The sequence below is a fragment of the Phaseolus vulgaris genome, chromosome 4 (assembly GCF_000499845.2).
Source record: "Phaseolus vulgaris cultivar G19833 chromosome 4, P. vulgaris v2.0, whole genome shotgun sequence".
In the NCBI taxonomy this organism is placed as follows: domain Eukaryota; kingdom Viridiplantae; phylum Streptophyta; class Magnoliopsida; order Fabales; family Fabaceae; genus Phaseolus; species Phaseolus vulgaris.
The window spans coordinates 13,351,685-13,371,568 of NC_023756.2; the positions used below are offsets into that span (position 1 = coordinate 13,351,685).

At 41.1% G+C, this 19,884-nt stretch overlaps 1 protein-coding gene and 1 pseudogene across 1 annotated transcript; one reads left to right on the top strand and one right to left on the bottom strand.

The window, feature by feature from the left end:
• The first annotated feature begins 1,607 nt into the window (after positions 1-1,607).
• On the top strand, positions 1,608-4,898 carry LOC137837318 (multiple C2 domain and transmembrane region protein 14). Its single transcript, XM_068646295.1, has one exon. The coding sequence runs from the start codon at positions 1,838-1,840 to the stop codon at positions 4,784-4,786; it is 2,949 nt and encodes a 982-aa protein (XP_068502396.1). The 5' UTR covers positions 1,608-1,837; the 3' UTR covers positions 4,787-4,898.
• Positions 4,899-10,783: 5,885 nt separating this feature from the next.
• Positions 10,784-10,889, bottom strand: LOC137838939 (small nucleolar RNA R71; annotated as a pseudogene).
• Between the last annotated feature and the right edge of the window lie 8,995 nt (positions 10,890-19,884).

The following is a 19,884-nucleotide window of genomic DNA, read 5'->3' on the forward strand; positions in this document are numbered from 1 at the left end:
TATGTAACCCATTATATTTTACGGAGGTTTTAAAACCTGTGGTATTTTACGGAGGTTTTGAAACTCATTGTATTTTATGGAGGTTTTGAAACCCATGGTATTTTACGAAGATTTTGAAATCCATGGTATTTTACGAAGGTTCTTAAACCCATGATATTTAATTGGGGTTCTGAAAGGCTTTTCCTGAAGTTTAAAAAACTCTGGGAAACACCTTCTCCAGGGATGGTTTAGCGGGGAAACTACAGTAAATAACTTAATGGGAGTTTTAACCATAGGTAATATAAAAATAAACACACTTAAAACAATTTTTTCTTGTAGTGTAACTTTCAATGTATATTTACTTCTATTTTAAAATTTAAAAATATTGTTGTTCCTGCTAGGGAGATATGACCTAGAGAACTATTGAAGTCTTCGTCTTCCTTCTTCGGGCAGGTTGCTAGGGCTCTACTGTGATCCTTCCGGTCGTCACGCTACTCCTTCGACTCTCAATCTTGGGTGAATGTCAAATGGGGAGGTACCTGCAGAAGACACTCTGACGCTCAAGTCAGTAAAGAGGGTGTTCGGTACTCGGGTATGTGTACAATGATAATGACGTACCTTGTTTCTTGGAATGTGTGCTATTTATATTATTTTAATGAACTTACCTCATTGGGTCTGATTAGTGGAATGAATCACACTTATGATTGTATTACCAAATTTTTAATGGTAGTTTAACTTCATTAACCTTGATTTGAATGTTAATGGTTGAACGTATCCATTGACTTGGTCGTCCGTGGATGTCTCGGTCAACTCGGTTAGAAAAATCGAATCATGTCAGCGTGTCGATCATACGTATTAGTACCATTGTAATTCTCAACACTAACAAAATTATATTCAACCTTACATAACCCTCTCATTTAATATTTATTCTTTCCATTTTTAATTATTTTTTTCAAAATCATTTTTACCTACAATTTTGTTTTTAAATTTATTTTATTTTATTTCTCCTTTCTTGTTTCTCTTCCACCCTCTACCAAGAAAAAAAAATCACAACCCAAGACACCAAAATTGAAAAATAGAATTTGGAATTCCAATCACTTAGTGGACCACCCTCATTCGTTCTACTTCACTCCAACGCCAATAAAAAGTTCTACAAATTCCTCCCCCTCAAAACTGAATTATTGAAAGATTTTCATTACCAAAAATACAAAAGTCAGGCCATTCGTTTTACATCACTCCAACGTCAAAAAACAAACTCTCTACAAATTACTTCCCTCAACTGAATTATAGAAAGATTTTCATTATCAAAAAGACAGGTGACAATTCAACTTTACCAAAGAACAAATTTCGATTATCCACCTAACAACCCTCCAACAATAAAAATAAAAATCGTCCCAAAATTTTGATCCAGAATCCAATTTTAAAAGGGTTTCGGTGTTAAAAACACATAAAAGAGGTAAAAATTTGGCTTTCCCATAAATGAATTTTCAATTTATATAATAAATAGTTCTATATCCATAATTATCTTCCAACAGATCCATTTGTGGAAATAAGTATCTGATTTAACGTAATTTAAAGTTTCAAAAAAACAATATATATATGTGGGCAGCACCAGGCACGCTGACTCTCCGCCTCAGTGCACACGTTGCTACTCTGTGCTAAAAACTGTTATCTTTGGTTTTTTCTGCCACGTGTAACTCCCGTTCTTCGTGTGCCGCTCCTCGCTTTCCTTCTTTAAACGTTCTTCTCCCCCTAATCTTCACCAATCCTATCAAATAAGCAAAAGAAGAAACAGAAACCCTCTCTGTTTTCACACTAATACTTTTCTGCCTCTCAAAAACCTTCACCAGATTTATCAATGGGGGAAACTTCTGGAAGGAAGCTCATGGTCGAAGTTTGCAACGCCAAGAACCTCATGCCAAAGGACGGTCAAGGAACCGCCAGTGCTTACGCGATTGTGGACTTCGATGGCCAGAGACGGCGAACAAACACGAAAACGAGAGATCTCAATCCTCAATGGGACGAGAGGCTCGAGTTCATTGTCCACGATAAAGACTCCATGGCTTCGGAAACACTAGAGGTGAATCTCTACAACGACAAGAAAACAGGGAAACGAAGCACTTTTCTAGGCAAAGTGAAAATATCTGGAAGCACGTTTGTGAAGTCTGGTTCCGAAACGGTTGAGTACTATCCGTTAGAGAAGAGGAGCGTGTTCTCTCAGATCAAAGGAGAACTCGGTCTCAAAGTTTGGTACGTGGAAGACGATCCACCGGAAGCAGAAAACACAGGTGAGCAGAAAACAGAGTCAGCACCACCGGCGGAGGAGAAGCCGCCGGAGAATCCAGAAGGAGAGATAAAGAAAGATGAAGCAGAGGAAAAGAAGCAGGATGAGAATAAACCGAAAGAAGAACCACAAGAAGAAAAGGCAAAGGAGGAGGCACCAGCGGAAACTGCATCTCCGCAACCGGAGCCGTCGAATCCTCCCATTGTGCAGACAGAGAAGCTGAAGCAAGCGAATGAAAGGCATCACGAAGTTGTGAAGCGTGTGGATCTGAATGTGAGTGATCGTGAACTGTGTTCCCGGAGTGGCGATCGGAGCCGCGGCGCTTACGACCTCGTGGATCGCATGCCATTTTTATTTGTTCGTGTCGTGAAGACCAAGCGAGCCAAAGTGGAAAATGGTTCGAGCGTTTACGCGAATCTTTTGATTGGGACGCACAGCGTTAAGACCAAAAGCGAGAGTGAGAGCAAAGACTGGGATCAGGTTTTCGCCTTCGATAAAGAGGGTCTGAACTCGACGTCGTTAGAGGTTTCCGTTTGGTCAGTGGAGGAAAAAGAAGGGGAAGAAAAGAAAGAGAGTTGTCTCGGGACGGTATCCTTTGATCTGCAAGAGGTGCCTAAGAGAGTTCCTCCGGATAGTCCTCTGGCTCCGCAATGGTACTCAATGGACTCAGAAACCACGCCGGGAAATGAACTCATGCTAGCCGTTTGGATCGGGACTCAGGCCGACGAGGCTTTTCAGGAGGCTTGGCTGTCCGATTCCGGTGGGTTGATAGCTGAGACGCGAGCTAAGGTGTACCTGTCTCCGAAGCTTTGGTATCTGAGGCTAACGGTCATCCAAACCCAGGATTTGCAACTAGGTTCGGGATCCGAGGCTAAGTTTCGGAATCCAGAGCTCTACGTAAAGGCTCAGCTCGGCGCCCAGGTTTTCAAAACAGGTAGAACCTCACCCGGCTCAGCTAACCCAACGTGGAATGAAGAGCTCGTCTTAGTAGCAGCCGAGCCGTTTGAGCCGTTTCTTGTTATAACAGTGGAGGACGTGTCAAATTCCAAAACAGTTGGTCATGCGAAAGTTCACGTGGCAACCATCGAGCGGAGAACTGATGATAAAACGGAGCCCAAGTCCAGATGGTTCAACCTATCCAGCGAAGACCAGAGCCGTTCGTATACAGGCAGGATTCACGTCCGAGTATGCCTGGAAGGTGGGTATCACGTGATCGACGAAGCTGCTCACGTGACCAGCGACGTTCGACCCTCGGCGAAACAACTCGCAAAGCCCCCTATCGGTTTGCTGGAGGTTGGGATTCGCGGCGCGGCCAACCTTCTTCCGGTCAAGACAAATGATGGAACGCAGGGCACCACAGACGCTTTCGTGGTGGCCAAATACGGTCCCAAGTGGGTCCGAACACGAACTATTACGGATCGGTTCAACCCGCGATGGAATGAACAATACACGTGGGATGTTTACGATCCTTGCACGGTTCTCACCATTGGAGTGTTTGATAACGGCAGGTACAAGCGTGGGGAAGATGGAAAGCCTCACAGAGATTGTCGATTGGGGAAAGTTCGTGTGCGGTTGTCCACACTGGAGACAAACAGGGTGTACGTACACTCCTACTCCTTGGTGGTTTTGTTACCAGGTGGTGCGAAGAGAATGGGAGAGTTAGAGATTGCAGTGAGATTTTCATGTTCCTCGTGGTTGAGTCTAATGCAGGCCTACGCAAGCCCAATTTTACCAAGAATGCACTACGTTCGTCCGTTGGGCCCTGCCCAGCAAGACATTTTACGCCAAACGGCCATGAAGATAGTCACGGCGCGGCTGGCCCGGTCTGAACCGGCTTTGGGTCAGGAAGTGGTTCAGTTCATGCTGGACTCTGATACGCACATGTGGGGCATGAGGCGGAGCAAGGCGAACTGGTTCAGAGTGGTGGGATGCCTCTCACGTGCGGCGACGCTACTATGTTGGGTGGACAGGATCCGCACGTGGGTACACCCTCCGACGACGGTTCTGGTCCACATGCTGCTTGCAGCGATCCTGCTGTGCCCATACCTAGTGCTTCCCACTGTCTTCATGTACGCTTTTCTGATTTTACTGTTGAGGTTCCGTTACCGACAGAGGATGCCTGAGAACATGGATCCGAGGATGTCGTACGTGGACATGGTGAGCCTGGACGAGCTGGACGAAGAGTTCGACGGGTTTCCGACCACGCGTCCACCGGAGGTGGTTAAGATCAGGTACGATAGGGTGCGCGCGCTCGCTGGGAGGGTGCAGACGCTGCTGGGTGACGTGGCGGCACAGGGGGAGCGCTTGGAAGCACTGTTTAGCTGGCGGGATCCACGTGCCACGGGGATATTTGCGTTGCTCTGTTTGATGATGTCGTTGGTGTTCTACGCGGTGCCGTTTAGGGGCTTTGTGTTGGTGGCTGGATTCTACTACCTGCGTCACCCAAGGTTCCGCGACGACATGCCGTCTATCCCCGCAAACTTCTTCCGGCGACTTCCGTCCTTTTCTGATCAGATTATGTGATAACAAATATATTTAATATTTTCTAATTATTTTGGTACGTTTCTTTTGTTTATGTTCGTTTTGTAATAATTATTATCGTTTTTTTAGTCATTCATTTATTATTTTGTGTCAATTTGGAAACTGAGGAGAAACTTGTCATTGGCATTCTCTAAAAGAGAACGGAAAAGTTTTAGTTGTGGACTTGTAGTGGAATAAAAAGCAAAAAGGGGATAAAGGACAAAACTGAGTCACCTAAAAATCCCGTTGGTGACTACATTGAATAATTTATTACCGTTGAAGAAGCATACATGAACCCTAAGTAAATGCAACCGATATTGGACAAAAACAGGAAAAACATTAGTGGCTTTTTACGGGGAAGAAAGACACTGTTTAAATAATTGTATGGGTCTAGGTTTTTTAAATGAAGAAACAACTTTTTTATTGAATGTTTTTTTTTATGTTTAATAAGCTATATTTTTTTAACCTTTGGATGTATCTTTTAAAGATAAAATTGTGATTGACCTTAGTGATGTTATTTCAATGGATTAGAGGTGAGAACATTAACGTCGTTTGAAGGAATTGACGAGGTTCCAAAAACAAATCTCTCTTCTCCAAGAAAATGGAAAAGTGATTCCAAAGATTTAGGGTTTAGGGTTTCCTTAGCTCTCGACTAGTTAGCTTGTTCCTATACGTTGAATAGTCTTACATTGCTTAGGAGTCAATGATATATCACCCATTAGACTAAGAATGATGCGAATCAAATAAAGAAGGCTTTTAATAATGAAGGACAAGATCATTCGCCCTCACATTTAAAGTTCTTCTTATTATTCTTTGTAAAAGATGAGGCCCAAAGCCCAAGCCCAAGCCCAAGAAGGCCAAAGCCCAAAAAGCCCAAGTTCATCTCATGAAGGGCAAGGCCAAGTATTAAATAATAAAGAATATTGTTGAAGGTGCTTAGAGGGAAACATTAGAAACCTCTATTGTTAAAGCATCTTTTAGTCTTTAGTTAGGAGTTTTAGGGGGGGGGGGGTGTTAGTAGATAGGTGTAGGAGTAGAATAGGAGGTGCTAAAGTGAAAGCTTTGCAAAATAGGCGCCGATTTCTAGAATGTTTTAGGAGGGAATTTTGAAATTGTTTAGCTTGCATTTTCAGCACCTTAGGCTATAAATAGAGGTGCTCTCTTTGTAAAATTCAGATTGGAATTAATCTAAGAAAACTCTACTCAAATTTTGAGTGAACTTTGGAGAGCTTTGAGCCTTCTTCTCTAGTCTTATCTTGATGGATCAATGGAGTCCTCAAGTGGCGGCATCACTCTCATCTAGGAGCATTCCACACTTCTAGTGGCGAGATCATCCATTCTCCTTCCATCTTCATGAGCATTCTCTTCTCCTTCCTTCCTTCTCTTTCAATTGTTCATGTTGTCTTGTGTTCTTGAGCTTTTTGGTTCGGTTATTTTAATTTTCCAGCAAGTATGTTCTGTTCTTGTCTTTTAATTTTCAATTCTGTTCGGTCCTTTTAATTTTACCTCTCTTTGTTGATTCAATTTGACAATATGTGGAGCATCCAAATGAGTATGGGATTTGGTACTAGTTTTTGGTGAGTTCTTGTCTTAGAACAATGATCCAACTATAAGAAAAGTGCCTCTATAATGTCCAGCTCAAGGTGATTCCTAAGAATGTCAAGAATCATTCTCTATGTGGCTAGTGGAATCACATCAAAGAATCTAAGAGTTTGAGGATAGCAAAACATTATAAGGTGTGTGATATTATAACCAAGCTCACTCATGTACAACACAAAAAGAAATAATACATCAGACCATACATGAGACACACATTGTAGGGAATATAGATACAAGACGTACTAACGGATGAAGATACAATGTGTTCTTGTAAACGGCACTGAGACAGTAAGGGTAATCGGTTGAACAATTGATTCCTCCTCTGCTTCTTCCTTCCTTCGCTCCTAAGTCTCAAGCTTCGGCTCTCGGTAAGGAGTGTACCTACAAAAGGTACTCTAATGCTCAACTAAGTTGTCGAAATTTGGTGTGTAATGAGTATATTAATTATGTACCTTTGCTTTGTCTGATATGTTTATTTATACAATTTATCATGGGCTATATTATTGATGTGTCGTATTTAATGTGTATAGTCATAAAAATGGATATACCTGATTTGTTGTTGTACTGGCATGACCAGACGACTTAGTGAGTCGGTCAACACTCGAACCATCTAACCACACAACCACTATAAGGAGGTCACGCGACGACACGTGGTCGACCGACCCATGACGACGAGCCATGGGTTGACCAAGTCAACAAGGTTAATCCATAATTAAGAGCTATTTAACACAACCATAAACATGAACCAACCTCCTAATTCGGCCCACTAGTGAAGGGCCATTAAGGTAATATAAAATAGCATAGATTCCAAGAATCAGGTACGTCATTATCTATATTACTCTCACACCCGAGTGCCGACACCCTGACTTACTTGAGTGTTGGAGTGCCTTCTGCAGGTACCATCCCAGCCTGTGAGACCAGACGATCGGGAGGAGGAAGGCGAAGCAGGAAGTTAATAGCGACAGCGACCAACCGAAGGGAGTAGAAGAACAATCGTTCTTTAGGCCCTAACACCCGTTCGAGAACAATTAGCGCCCACCGTGGGGCCCAAAGGATAAATGTGAAGAAGCAATAGTATATGGTATCGACCCGAAGCATGGGGAGTGAGAAGATGTCAGAGGCAGACCAAACAACAATGTTGATGGCTCTACAGAAAGAGTTAGCTGAGATGAAGAGGGTGCACGAGGAAGCTACCAGGAAGAACAAAGACGAGATTACGAATCTCCAAAAGGAGAACCAGGTCGGGTTGAACCTAGACCCGACCAATTAGGTTTGTAGGTCCTTCACCACTGCTGTCGGACCTCAGACCGAGAGGGAACCGAAGAACAAGGTCCTGACCTTGGAGATGGATGGCGCGAATCCCATCCCAAAAATCGCTGAACACAACCAGGATGGCAATGATCGGTCGTCGCCACCCTTTCACTGATTTCGTCGTGGAGGTTCCTCTGCCAGACAAGTGGAAGGGGTTCAACAGGGACTGTTATGATGGAACAACCGACCCTGATGAACACATGGATGCGTATACCGCTCATATGAGTTTGTATACCACAGACGACGCAGTCTTATGCCGAGTCTTCCCCACCTCTCTGAAAGGGGCGCTTTGAGTTGGCACCACGAGACGATACCCACGTCAGGAAGAAACGTCAATGAAAAGGGATCACACTCCTCCAAAAGCAAGGGAAGACGATCGACGACATGAACGTCGCACGAGGAGGGACGACCCTCCAAGAGATGACTGAAGGAGGAGCCGCGAGGTCATAAACACCATAGCTGGAGGATTTGCTTGAGGGGGTAGTTCGAACAGCGCCAGGAAGAAGCATTTGCGGGCAATACATCAAGTCAACTTCGTGGCCATCCGAGGATGCCACCTATCACGTTCACAGACAATGACTTCAAAGGGGTAGATCCCTCCCAGGATGACTCGATGGTGATATCGGTCGACATAAACAATTTCACCATCATGAAGACCCTGGTGGACCAGGGAAGTTCGGTCGATATCCTCTATTGGAAGACCTTCAAATCTATGAGGATTTGAATAGAGGAAATGACACCCTACGACGACCATGTGGGCTTCTCGGGGGAGCGAGTAGGTACGAAGGGGTACATTGACCAGTACACCACCTTCAACCTAGATAAAGCTAGCAAGACTTTGAAGATCAGGTACTTGGTTATTGATGCCTGATAAGTGTCTAATTTCAGTAATATTTCATATTAAAATATAGGCACTTATGAGGATTTATTGCTAATTTACATATAAAATAATCCCTAATTTATGAATTTATACCTTTTTACATTTTTTATGATCTTTATTTGAATAAGAGTATTTTATTCCCAAATTTGGTGTTAATTGCAGATTTCTAAGGAAGATTGGAGATTTGGATTAAAGATGAATGATTTGAGCTAAAAAGATAAAGATAAAAGGTCCCAGAATGGAAAAGATGCAAAGAAAGATTGGGCCTTTTTTTATGTTTTATCATTTAGCCCATTAGCGCGACATAGGAAACAACCTAACCCTAGAAAACTAGGATAAATAGAGGGCTAGAGGCTCAACCTTAGTGTGGCAGATTGAGAGGAAAACACCATAGAGTGAATTGTAACCCAATTGGGAGAATGGAAGGTGATAGAAGTATGCGTGGCTAATTCTACCCTTTGGGATTGGGAGTAATCTGCTCAAACTCTTATGTATTGAGGTGATATTTTATATATTAATATTCAGTTCTTGATTGATTATTGGTATTGTTGTTTTACTTTTAATTTTCCGTGACAAATTGAGAATCTTAAATCTGACCGGGAGGTATTTTTAGGGTTCGGACCTAAACAACAATACTTAACATATTTGAGTGCTAGGAATAGACTTGAAATGTTAATTGCTATTAAACGTCCGAGCTTCGTTCTAAGTTGTTCTTATAATTATGCGAGGGATCGATAGTTAGGGAACATTCTTAAGGATTTTATATGCGAGGAATCGATATAAATGATTTTTATACGGGCATCAATTTCAATTAAAAAACTTAATATTGACATGTTAATCAAAATACATACATGAGAGTGAGAGAGATGAAACCTAATCCCTATTTTTCCAATTGAAATAATTAATTCTTTGTCTGTTTTCTTATTGATCATCGCCAACACAACCACTCTCAATACACTTTTAATTGTTTTGTTCTATATTTAGCGATTATTGTACTTGATAATTCACTGTTCCTTGTGGGATCGATATCCGTCCTTAGGGACAATTATTACTTCTGACAAACGCGGTGCACTTGCCGTAAAAAGTCATCAAGTTTTTGGCGCCGTTGCCGGGGAACAGATTTGATTTGTTGAGTATAATTTCCTAAATATTGTAAATATTTTATTTTTATTTTTATTTTTTTGTTTGTTTTGATTTTGTTTATTTTATTAAAATTAGATTTGATTTTATTTTATTATAGATTTGCTGTTTTAAAAAAAAGAAAGTTGTTGATTTTATATTATTTTCTTTTCTTTTCTTTACGTTATTTAATTTAGTTTATTTTTATTTTATTTTGTTTTGATTTTGATTTTGTTTTATTATATTTTATTTTAGTTTTTTTTAGGATTAGTTTACGTAGTTTTATTTAGATTTACGTAACTGTTATTTATTTGTTTTAATTATTATTTTTACTATTCTTAAGTTTTATTTTTACGTAAGTTAGTTAGAAATTTTGTTAGTTGTTTACAATTATATTTTTTAGTTTTATTCTGGTTTAGCTTTATTTTATTTATTATTTTATTCCTAGTATTTATTTTTTATTTTTATGTACGTTATTTTTTGTTTTTATGTTTTCTTTTATTCTGTTTTTAGTTTTGGTTTTATCTGTATATATTGTTTTTAATATTTTTGTTATTTTTCTCTTAACGTCATTTTAGTGTTTTATTTTTATTTTTATTTTATTTTGCAGATTTGTTTTTATTTTATTTTATTTTATTTTTTTAAAAAAAAATACTTTGTTTTTTTTTTTCTCACTAATATGTTTTAGGAAGAAAGCAACATGGCAGAAGAGCAAGCACCACCTCCTAAGAGGACACTTGGAGATTATGTCATGTACCAAGGACCAAGGCATTATTCTAGTATCGCAATACCTGCTACCGCTAAGGCCTTGAAAATAAATCCTAATTTTCTCACTATCATCATTACTCATCAATTCAAAGCAATGGATCATGAGGATCCATGTTCACATTTGTCTACATTTTATGAATTGGTGGGAACAATGGGCTTTCAATCAAGTGATCTTGAAAATGCTTATATGCGTTTGTTTTCTTTGTCATTGGCAGGAAAGGCTAAGGATTGGCTCAGATCACTTCCAAATCAGAGTCTCACTAGTTGGAAGGAGGTAGAGGAAAAATTCCTGCAAAGATTTTTTCCAATTTCTCGCTACATCAAAGCAAAGTCTGAAATTTCTGTGTTCAGACAAGGAGTAGATGAATCATTCTGTGAGACATGGGAAAGATTTAAAATGTTACTTAGAAAATGCCCAAATCATGGGTTTGAAGATATTGCTCAACTGAGCATATTTCTCTCCGGTCTCAGATCTGACACAAAGATGCTCCTAGATGCTGCAGCTGGAGGCACAACGATGACTCTTGATGTAGAACAAGCGACAAGGATTATTGCTGCATTGGCGTCAACTGATTATCAATCCCAACATGATAAACAAAATACTCAGAAGGAAGGTTCGTTAGAAGATGCACTCTTGGCTCAAAATAAAATTCTGACACAACAGATTGAGCAACTAACCGCACAAATGGCTAAATTGTCCCAACAGTTATATGTTGTGCATTCATCTCAAAGCCAGAGTCACTCAATCATGTGTGATTTTTGTGGAGGTGATCATCCTAATGGACACTGTTCTTATCTGAACAATTCACCTGAAGTTGAGGATCCATTCATGCTTGAAAGAATGAGTAAAGTTGAAGAAGCCCTAACAAAGCTTGTCATAATGGAAGAAAATAGCATGGCAACAATCAGGAATATAGAGATCCAAATGGGAAAAGTGGCTAAACAATTTGAAGAAATACAAAGTGGTCAGTTTTTAGTTGACAACCAAACCAACCCAAAAGAGCATTGCAATAAGGTAATAGCTGAAAAAGAAGATGAGACTGAGGAGTTAGAGAGAGAAATGAAAAGAAGTGAGGAAGAAAAAATTAAAAATAAGGAGAGAAGTGTTCTTGAAAAAGATTTATCATATCCTCATCCTCCTTCAAAAACAGAGAAGGACAGAAAATTCTTTGACAAATTGCTCCCTAGGAATTATTTTGCAGGAAATCTGAAGCAAGATTCAACATTTGAGAGATTTCTGAAGAATAGGAGCTATATTGAAGAGAGAAATAGAGAGTTGGAGGCTAGATGCAGTATCATGACTCAAAGGGACTTGCTTCAAAATTCTAAGAACTTAGGAGGTTTTAATCTTCCCGTGTCTATAGGCGTTTTATCTGTGGACAAGGCTGCACTGTATTTAGGCGATTTGGAGGTTCAACCCACCAAGATGCAGTTGGCAAAAAGATCCATCAAAGATCCTTATCGTGTGGTTGAAGATGTTCTTGTAACGAGGAAGAATGCATACAACATGATGCAACAAAGAGAGTTGTCCATCTTGAAATAAACAGGCGTCAAGCTAGATGACGTTAAACGAGCGCTTACTGGGAGGCAACCCAGTCCACATTTTAGTTTTATGTTGTTTTATTACCTTTGCTGATTTTATTTAAAATAAAAAATAAAAAATAAAAGTAAATAAGAATAATAAAAAAAAAATCCTATATGCCTCCTAATCATTTTGTAGGTTATGTATTTTTGACCTGGGGACAGGTTCTATTATTCAGGGGGGCAGATCCAGCAAATGAAGCAAGACTGTAGATAAATTTTTTAACAAAAAGCTGGATGATTTCTTAAGAAGAGAGGATTGAGCAAAAATATGGTTTTATCTTTCTAATTCTCTTTTCTTTTCAGTTATTTGAATTTTTTCTTATTTTATTTATTTTATTTTTCGGTTATTTTGTTTTCTGTTTATTTGCTTATTTGTTTGGTTTGTTTTTATTGCTTATTTTGAATAAATTTCCTGTTTTATTAGTTTGGTAATTTTAAGTCTTGAATTATCTTTCTTGACTAAATTTCAGTTTTAATTTGTTTGTTTTCTAGTTTATTTTTTTTTCAAATTAAAAAGAACTAGAATATTAATTTTGAATTGTGGAAAAAAGAATTTGTGTTTAAATATTAAGTAGTGAGATGAATTAGACACAGGTTAGAAAAGAAAATATGATTGAATCCCTATTTAAATGTAGTTAAAATTATGATACATGAAAATTTAACAGGATAATTGATTAGGACAAAACAGTTTTTGAGAGTTTTACTGATGAATTGACAGTTGTGGTTGCTTAATTTTTATTTTTGTTGCATCATAAAAGAGCATGAAGATGATTGAGGCATTTGTTTGTGTTAAGTAGGAGCCAAGGCCAAAAAGCCAACCTTTATATTAGTATTCCATTTTTTTATCCCCTTTGGGCCAAGAATTTTTTTGTTAATATTGCACCTTAACCTTTATTGATATAATTTCCTACCCTTTAGCATGTCTAAGGAAGGAGAACATAGATGCAATACATATAGAAAAGGGAATGGTTGGTTCTGATTGTGAAAGTTCAAAAAGTTTAAAATAGGAAGAATTTTTTCCTATTATTGAAAAAAAAAGAAAAAAAAACAAGAAACAGAAACATAAGAAGAAAAAGAAATAGAAAAGAAAGATAGAAAAATTTCATGAAAATCATGAAAAAAAAATGAGGAAAAAGGTGATATCAAAAGAAAGTGGTAATTAGATAACATATATGTTCTCTATAATTGAATTGTAGGTATGTTCTTCTTCTTTAAGATGTGCTTTTGTTATCTAAGAAAAACCAATATTTTTTGGAAGCCTAGCCTCATTACAACCCTGGAAAAGACCTCAAGATTCATGTTTCTAATATGTTTGTGATTTGAAGATGAAATGAAAAGCAACTGTGATTTGTTATGATTCAGTGAAAATATAGAGAAACACTTACCCGTGAGCATATGAGAAGATATTCCTTGATGAATTGTCATTTATTTGTTTTGATTTGATCCTGGAAATTGATTGTGTCTATAATTTTCTATATTTGAATTTGGAAGCATCATAAGTTTCTAATTTGATCTGTTGTTTAATGAATTAAGCTGTTTGATATTTAAATTCAAATATATTCATTTACTTTGCTTGAGGACAAGCAAGATTCTAAGTTGGGGAGAGTGATAAGTGTCTAATTTCAGTAATATTTCATATTAAAATATAGGCACTTATGAGGATTTATTGCTAATTTACATATAAAATAATCCCTAATTTATGAATTTATACCTTTTTACATTTTTTATGATCTTTATTTGAATAAGAGTATTTTATTCCCAAATTTGGTGTTAATTGCAGATTTCTAAGGAAGATTGGAGATTTGGATTAAAGATGAATGATTTGAGCTAAAAAGATAAAGATAAAAGGTCCCAGAATGGAAAAGATGCAAAGAAAGATTGGGCCTTTTTTATGTTTTATCATTTAGCCCATTAGCGCGACATAGGAAACAACCTAACCCTAGAAAACTAGGATAAATAGAGGGCTAGAGGCTCAACCTTAGTGTGGCAGATTGAGAGGAAAACACCATAGAGTGAATTGTAACCCAATTGGGAGAATGGAAGGTGATAGAAGTATGCGTGGCTAATTCTACCCTTTGGGATTGGGAGTAATCTGCTCAAACTCTTATGTATTGAGGTGATATTTTATATATTAATATTCAGTTCTTGATTGATTATTGGTATTGTTGTTTTACTTTTAATTTTCCGTGACAAATTGAGAATCTTAAATCTGACCGGGAGGTATTTTTAGGGTTCGGACCTAAACAACAATACTTAACATATTTGAGTGCTAGGAATAGACTTGAAATGTTAATTGCTATTAAACGTCCGAGCTTCGTTCTAAGTTGTTCTTATAATTATGCGAGGGATCGATAGTTAGGGAACATTCTTAAGGATTTTATATGCGAGGAATCGATATAAATGATTTTTATACGGGCATCAATTTCAATTAAAAAACTTAATATTGACATGTTAATCAAAATACATACATGAGAGTGAGAGAGATGAAACCTAATCCCTATTTTTCCAATTGAAATAATTAATTCTTTGTCTGTTTTCTTATTGATCATCGCCAACACAACCACTCTCAATACACTTTTAATTGTTTTGTTCTATATTTAGCGATTATTGTACTTGATAATTCACTGTTCCTTGTGGGATTGATATCCGTCCTTAGGGACAATTATTACTTCTGACAAACGCGGTGCACTTGCCGTAAAAAGTCATCAATGCCAATACCTAGTACAACATCCTGCTCGGGCGGTCGTCTCTCAACAAGCTTGGAGCGACCGTGTCCACCCCGCACCTCACAATGAAGTTCCCGTCTCTATCGGGCGACATCTTGACGATCCATGTGGATTAGGGAGTGCTACGCAGAAAGCCTACGAGTGGAACCCACTCGGCAGAAGGTCGTTGGCAGTCAATCACCAAGGCGAAAAATGCCTGAGCGAGGGAGGTCTCCCCGAAGAAACGTGCAGCCGGTTGAACACGTGGTTGCCATGATCGATCTTGACCCGCAAGAGGTTGAATCGAGGCTAGAGGCGAAGGACGAATTGCGTCCGGTCCCTCTCATCGATGAAGAAAGATACACGAGTATCGGCACGACTATGGCAGCTGTTGACGCTAAGCTCATACACCAGTCTTTGAAGAAAAATGTTGATCTCTTCGCCTGGACCGCCGAGGTGCCAGGTGTGAACCCCAAGATCATAACCCACAGACTCTCAGTCTACAAAGAGGTGCGCCCAGTTGCGCAGAAGAAGAGAAACCACGGGGAAGAAAAAAGGATTGCGACCAGGGTAGAGGTCAACAAGCTCTTAGCAGTCGGGTTCATTCGAGAAGCCCGGTACACCACTTGGTTGGCCAATGTGGTCTTGGTCACCAAGTCCAACAGCAAGTGGCGGATGTGCGTGGACTACAAAGACTTAAACAAAGCCTGCCCGAAGAACTCTTACCCCCTGCCAAACATTGATCGGCTGGTTGATGGGGCAGCCGGGCAGAAGGTATTGAGCTTCCTGGACGCTTACTCTGGCTACAACTAGATAAACATGCATCCCAAAGACAAGGAGAAAATAGCTTTTACGACTGATGGTGCAAACTACTTCTATAAGGTAATGCCATTCGACCTGAAGAATGCGGGGGCAACCTATCAGCGACTGATGGATAAAATCTTCAAGGGGATGATCGTCAGAAGTGTGGAGGTCTACGTGGACGACATTGTGGTCAAATTTGACTCGTGCGACCAACACATCAAAGATTTGGATGAAGTCTTTGATGCTCTGAGGAGGACTAACATGCGCCTCAACCCCGAGAAGTGTGCGTTCGGGGTTGAGGGGTGCAAATTCCTGGGTTTCATGCTGACCCATAGGGGAATCAAGGCCAACCCCGACAAGTGTAAAGCCATAACTGATATGAGAAGCCCAAAGAACTTGAAGGAGGTACAACAGTTGCTCGCCCGGTTAATAGCATTGTCTAGATTTGTTCCTCGGTTAGCCGAACGAATCAGACCGATGGTGCAAATGCTTCGAAAGACAGTAAAGTTCAACTGGAATGAGACACGTGAAAACATCTTCAACCAGCTCAAAGATTTATTGTCATCATCGACCATCATTCAGAAGCCTAGGCAGGATCTGTCGATTGTGGTATACTTGGCGCTATCGGAAGAGGCGGTCAACGCCGCCTTGGTACAAGATATCGACAAAGAAGAACGCCCAGTGTACTTTGTCAGTCGCACGCTCCATGCAGCCGAGACAAGGTGCCATATGATAAAAAAGGTAGCACTAGCACTAGTGCTGACCACGAGAAGGATGGGCTGTACATCCAAAATCACGACATAATGGTAAAGACCAACTACCCTATATATAAAATATTGTCTAAACCCGATCTTGCAGGGCGAATGATAGGGTGAATTTAAGGTTAAGGAGCCCCTACTCCAGCGTTACTATCACACGGTCAGCAACTCAATCGCCAAGTTGGATAAAGTCACTATCGAACACATACGATGGCAGGACAACGAATGAGCGGACGCCCTGTCTCACCTCGCATCAACAAAGAAGCAGAGCCACCATAGGCCAGTCGTTCAGATCCATTTGAAACAACCAAGAGTGGGAGATGCGGAATGCCTAACCATCACTGAAACCGACACTTGGATGAGTCCAATCATCCAATATTTAGAGCATGGAACCTGCAAACCGGGTGATGAGAAAACGATTAGACTGTAATGCGCCTGGTACACCATGATCGGCCAAGATTTATACCGAAGGGGATACTCAACGCCACTCCTGAAGTGCCTTACCAAGGAGCAAGCACAGTATGTGCTGCAAGAAATCCATGATGGAGCGTGCGGTAATCACTCCAGGGCGAGAACCATGGCAGCCAAAGTCATCCGAGCAGGGTACTATTGGTCGACCGTCCAAGGCTCTTGTGCAGAATATGAGAAGAAATGCTTTAAGTGCCAAGAGTTCAGTCCGCTACACCACTCAAAACCAGAAAAGCTCCACAGCATGACATCGTCCTGGCCGTTTGCCATATGGGGAATGGATATTATTGGCCCTTTATCGCCCGACAAAGGTTAGACGAAGCACCTACTGGTCACAGCGGACTATTTTTCAAAGTGGATAGAGGCCGAGCCTCTAGCCTCCAAATCGGCAAAAAATGACCAAAACTTTGTTTGGAAAAATATTGTGTGTCGGTTCGGGCTACCGAACACAATTGTATCGAATAATGGATGACAATTCATTGATCGAGGGCTCCAGACCTTCTACGATGACCTAGGCATCAAATTCGTAACCAGTTCGGTCGAACACCCTCAGAAGAATGGTCAGGCCGATGCAGCTAACAAAGTCCTCTTGAACGAGTTGAAGAAGAGACTTGGCGCGGCAAAGGGAGGATGGGCAGAAGAACTGCTCGAGGTTCTGTGGGCATATCGGTGCACGCCTCAAGCGACGACACAAGAGACGCCATAGAACCTCACGTACGGCACCGAAGCCATGATCCTAGTGGAAGTGGGCGAATCGTCCATAAAGCGACAGTTGTTTGACCTATCCCTCAATCAAGAAAGCTTGGCGGTCGGGCTCGACCTCATCAAGAGCTTCATGATAAGAGAAAGATCTGTGAAGCCGTGTGCAAGCTTCAGGCGACAAGAAGATACAACACGAAGGTTCGGTCAAGGAGCTTCCACAAAGGCGACATCGTTTGGAGGATGTGAAGCGGCGCTAGGAAGTCGAATGACAAGTTCTCGTCAAATTGGGAGGGACCGTTTTGAGTTCGAGAAGTAGGAGAAGGGGGAACATAATACCTAGAATGGTTATCGGAAAAAATTATATCGAGGACGTGGAATGTCACGCACCTCAAATTTTATTTCAGCTGAACGATGAATAAAATCCTCACACTCTTTCCTCGCCCGGCAGCACCAGCGGTCAGAGAGGTTTTAACGAGGCGTTTTCGTCAAACAATGTGCAAACTATAAAATCAACCTAAGAGGCACGACTCGGCCAGAATGAAGCCTTAACTGGCATACTCTCCCGAGACCCAAGCACAAGTGTCAGCTAGGATGAAGCCTTAACCGACATACCCTCCTGACACTTCATACACATGGTTCGGCCAAGATGAAGCCTTAACCGGCATACCCTCCCGAGATCCAAACATAAGTGTTGGTCAGGACGAAGCCTTAAACGACATACCCTCCCAACACTTTGTCTCCACGGTTTGGCTAGGATGTAGCCTTAACCAGAATTTCCTCCCGACACCCACTTGGGCGTATCAGTCCATTCCTGGCCAGGATGTAGCCTTAACTTGTTTATATAAATGCTCATTATCTTATTACGCTTCAACGGCTGACCGCCAATTCGTTAATGACCGAGAGGATTAACTCACACTAGTTCGTTAATGGTTGACTTTTTAAACGATCGAGAGGACTAACTTACACCAGTTTGGTTAATTAGATTGGTTATGTTTAACTCACACTACACAGACCGACTAAAAGAAACAACTTGTGCAAATTTTAAAAGAAGAAACGACCGATTTCATTCATTTGAAACAAAGGAGGAGGCCACACCCCACCTCAAGGGAACAAAACGAACAAGGCTACAAAAGCTAAAAACTTAAGCTACGGTCTTCAACATCCTTGCTCGGTGTAGGCTGGTTGGCACTCTACAAAGTTTGAACCTCTTCCACGGGGACGAGGCTGCTGTCAAAGACATCCATCTCTTGGTCAAATTGACCAGAAGGTGGAGGCCCATCGTATAACACTTCAACCAGCCAGACGGTAAGTTCGAAGCTTTGACTGATCAAGGCCACGGTGTCGTCCATGGTCTTCTCGAGCTCGGCCTCCACTGCCTCTTTCCTTTTCTTAAGGGAAACAACCTCTTCTTCCAGGGACGCCTCCCTGCGGCCAACCTCCTCCATAGCCTTCTTCAACCGCGCGTTCTCGGCAACGGTGTCAGCCTGCAGCCGTTCCAACTCGGTAGCTTGGTCACACAAATTTTTCTCATAAGTTGTGTTAACGACCATAGCTTGCTTCAAGTTGCCTGAAGCCTCAAAGAGCTCATGCTCCAATATGGAGATCTCCTCCACGTGTCGCTCGCGCGCTACCATCCCATGACGGGTCAGTATCAACCCGCAACACATAATCTCGATGCCACCCTCGAGCAGGTCGTCCTCAAGGACTGCTCGGGTCAATTCTTCAGTATTGGGGGGCAAGTTGAAGTTCACCCCCCTTGCAAAACGTAAGTCACCCCCAACATCGAAAGGGGTGACTGTTGGACGGTCGCCACCCGCATAGCCACCGTTGTGGGGATATGTCGGTTGAAGTCGTCGGTTGGCGGGGAGTTGAGATTAATTGACACTCGACTCAGAGGGGGGACGAGCATCTCACCAGGTGAGTGATACGTTCGGGCGGTGTTGCCGCCCTCCCTCGCCCGTTTCTTTGGATTCTTGGAGGATGGACCCGCTCACTCGGTCACGCGAAGGCAAGTGGTCGATCGACCCATGACGACAAGCCATGGGTTGACCAAGTCAGCAAGGTTAATCCATAATTAAGAGCTGTTTAACACAATCCTAAACATGAATCAACCTCCTAATTCGACCCACAACGAAGGCCCATTAAGGTAATATAAATAGCGCATATTCCAAGAATCAGGTACGTCATTATCTACAGTACTCTAACACCCGAGTGTCGACACCCTGACTGACTTGAGCGTTGGAGTGCCTTCTGCAGGTACTATCCCAGCCTGTGAGACCAGATGACCGGGAGGAGGAAGGCGAAGCAGGAAGTTAATAGCGACAACGACCAACCGAAGAGAGTAGAAGAGCAATCGTTCTCTAGGCCCCAACACCCGCTCGAGAACAGTTGCATATTCCTTTT

Excerpts from the sequence above, each read along its gene's own strand:
- LOC137837318 (XM_068646295.1), top strand. The coding sequence starts at position 1,838 with ATGGGGGAAACTTCTGGAAGGAAGCTCATGGTCGAAGTTTGCAACGCC.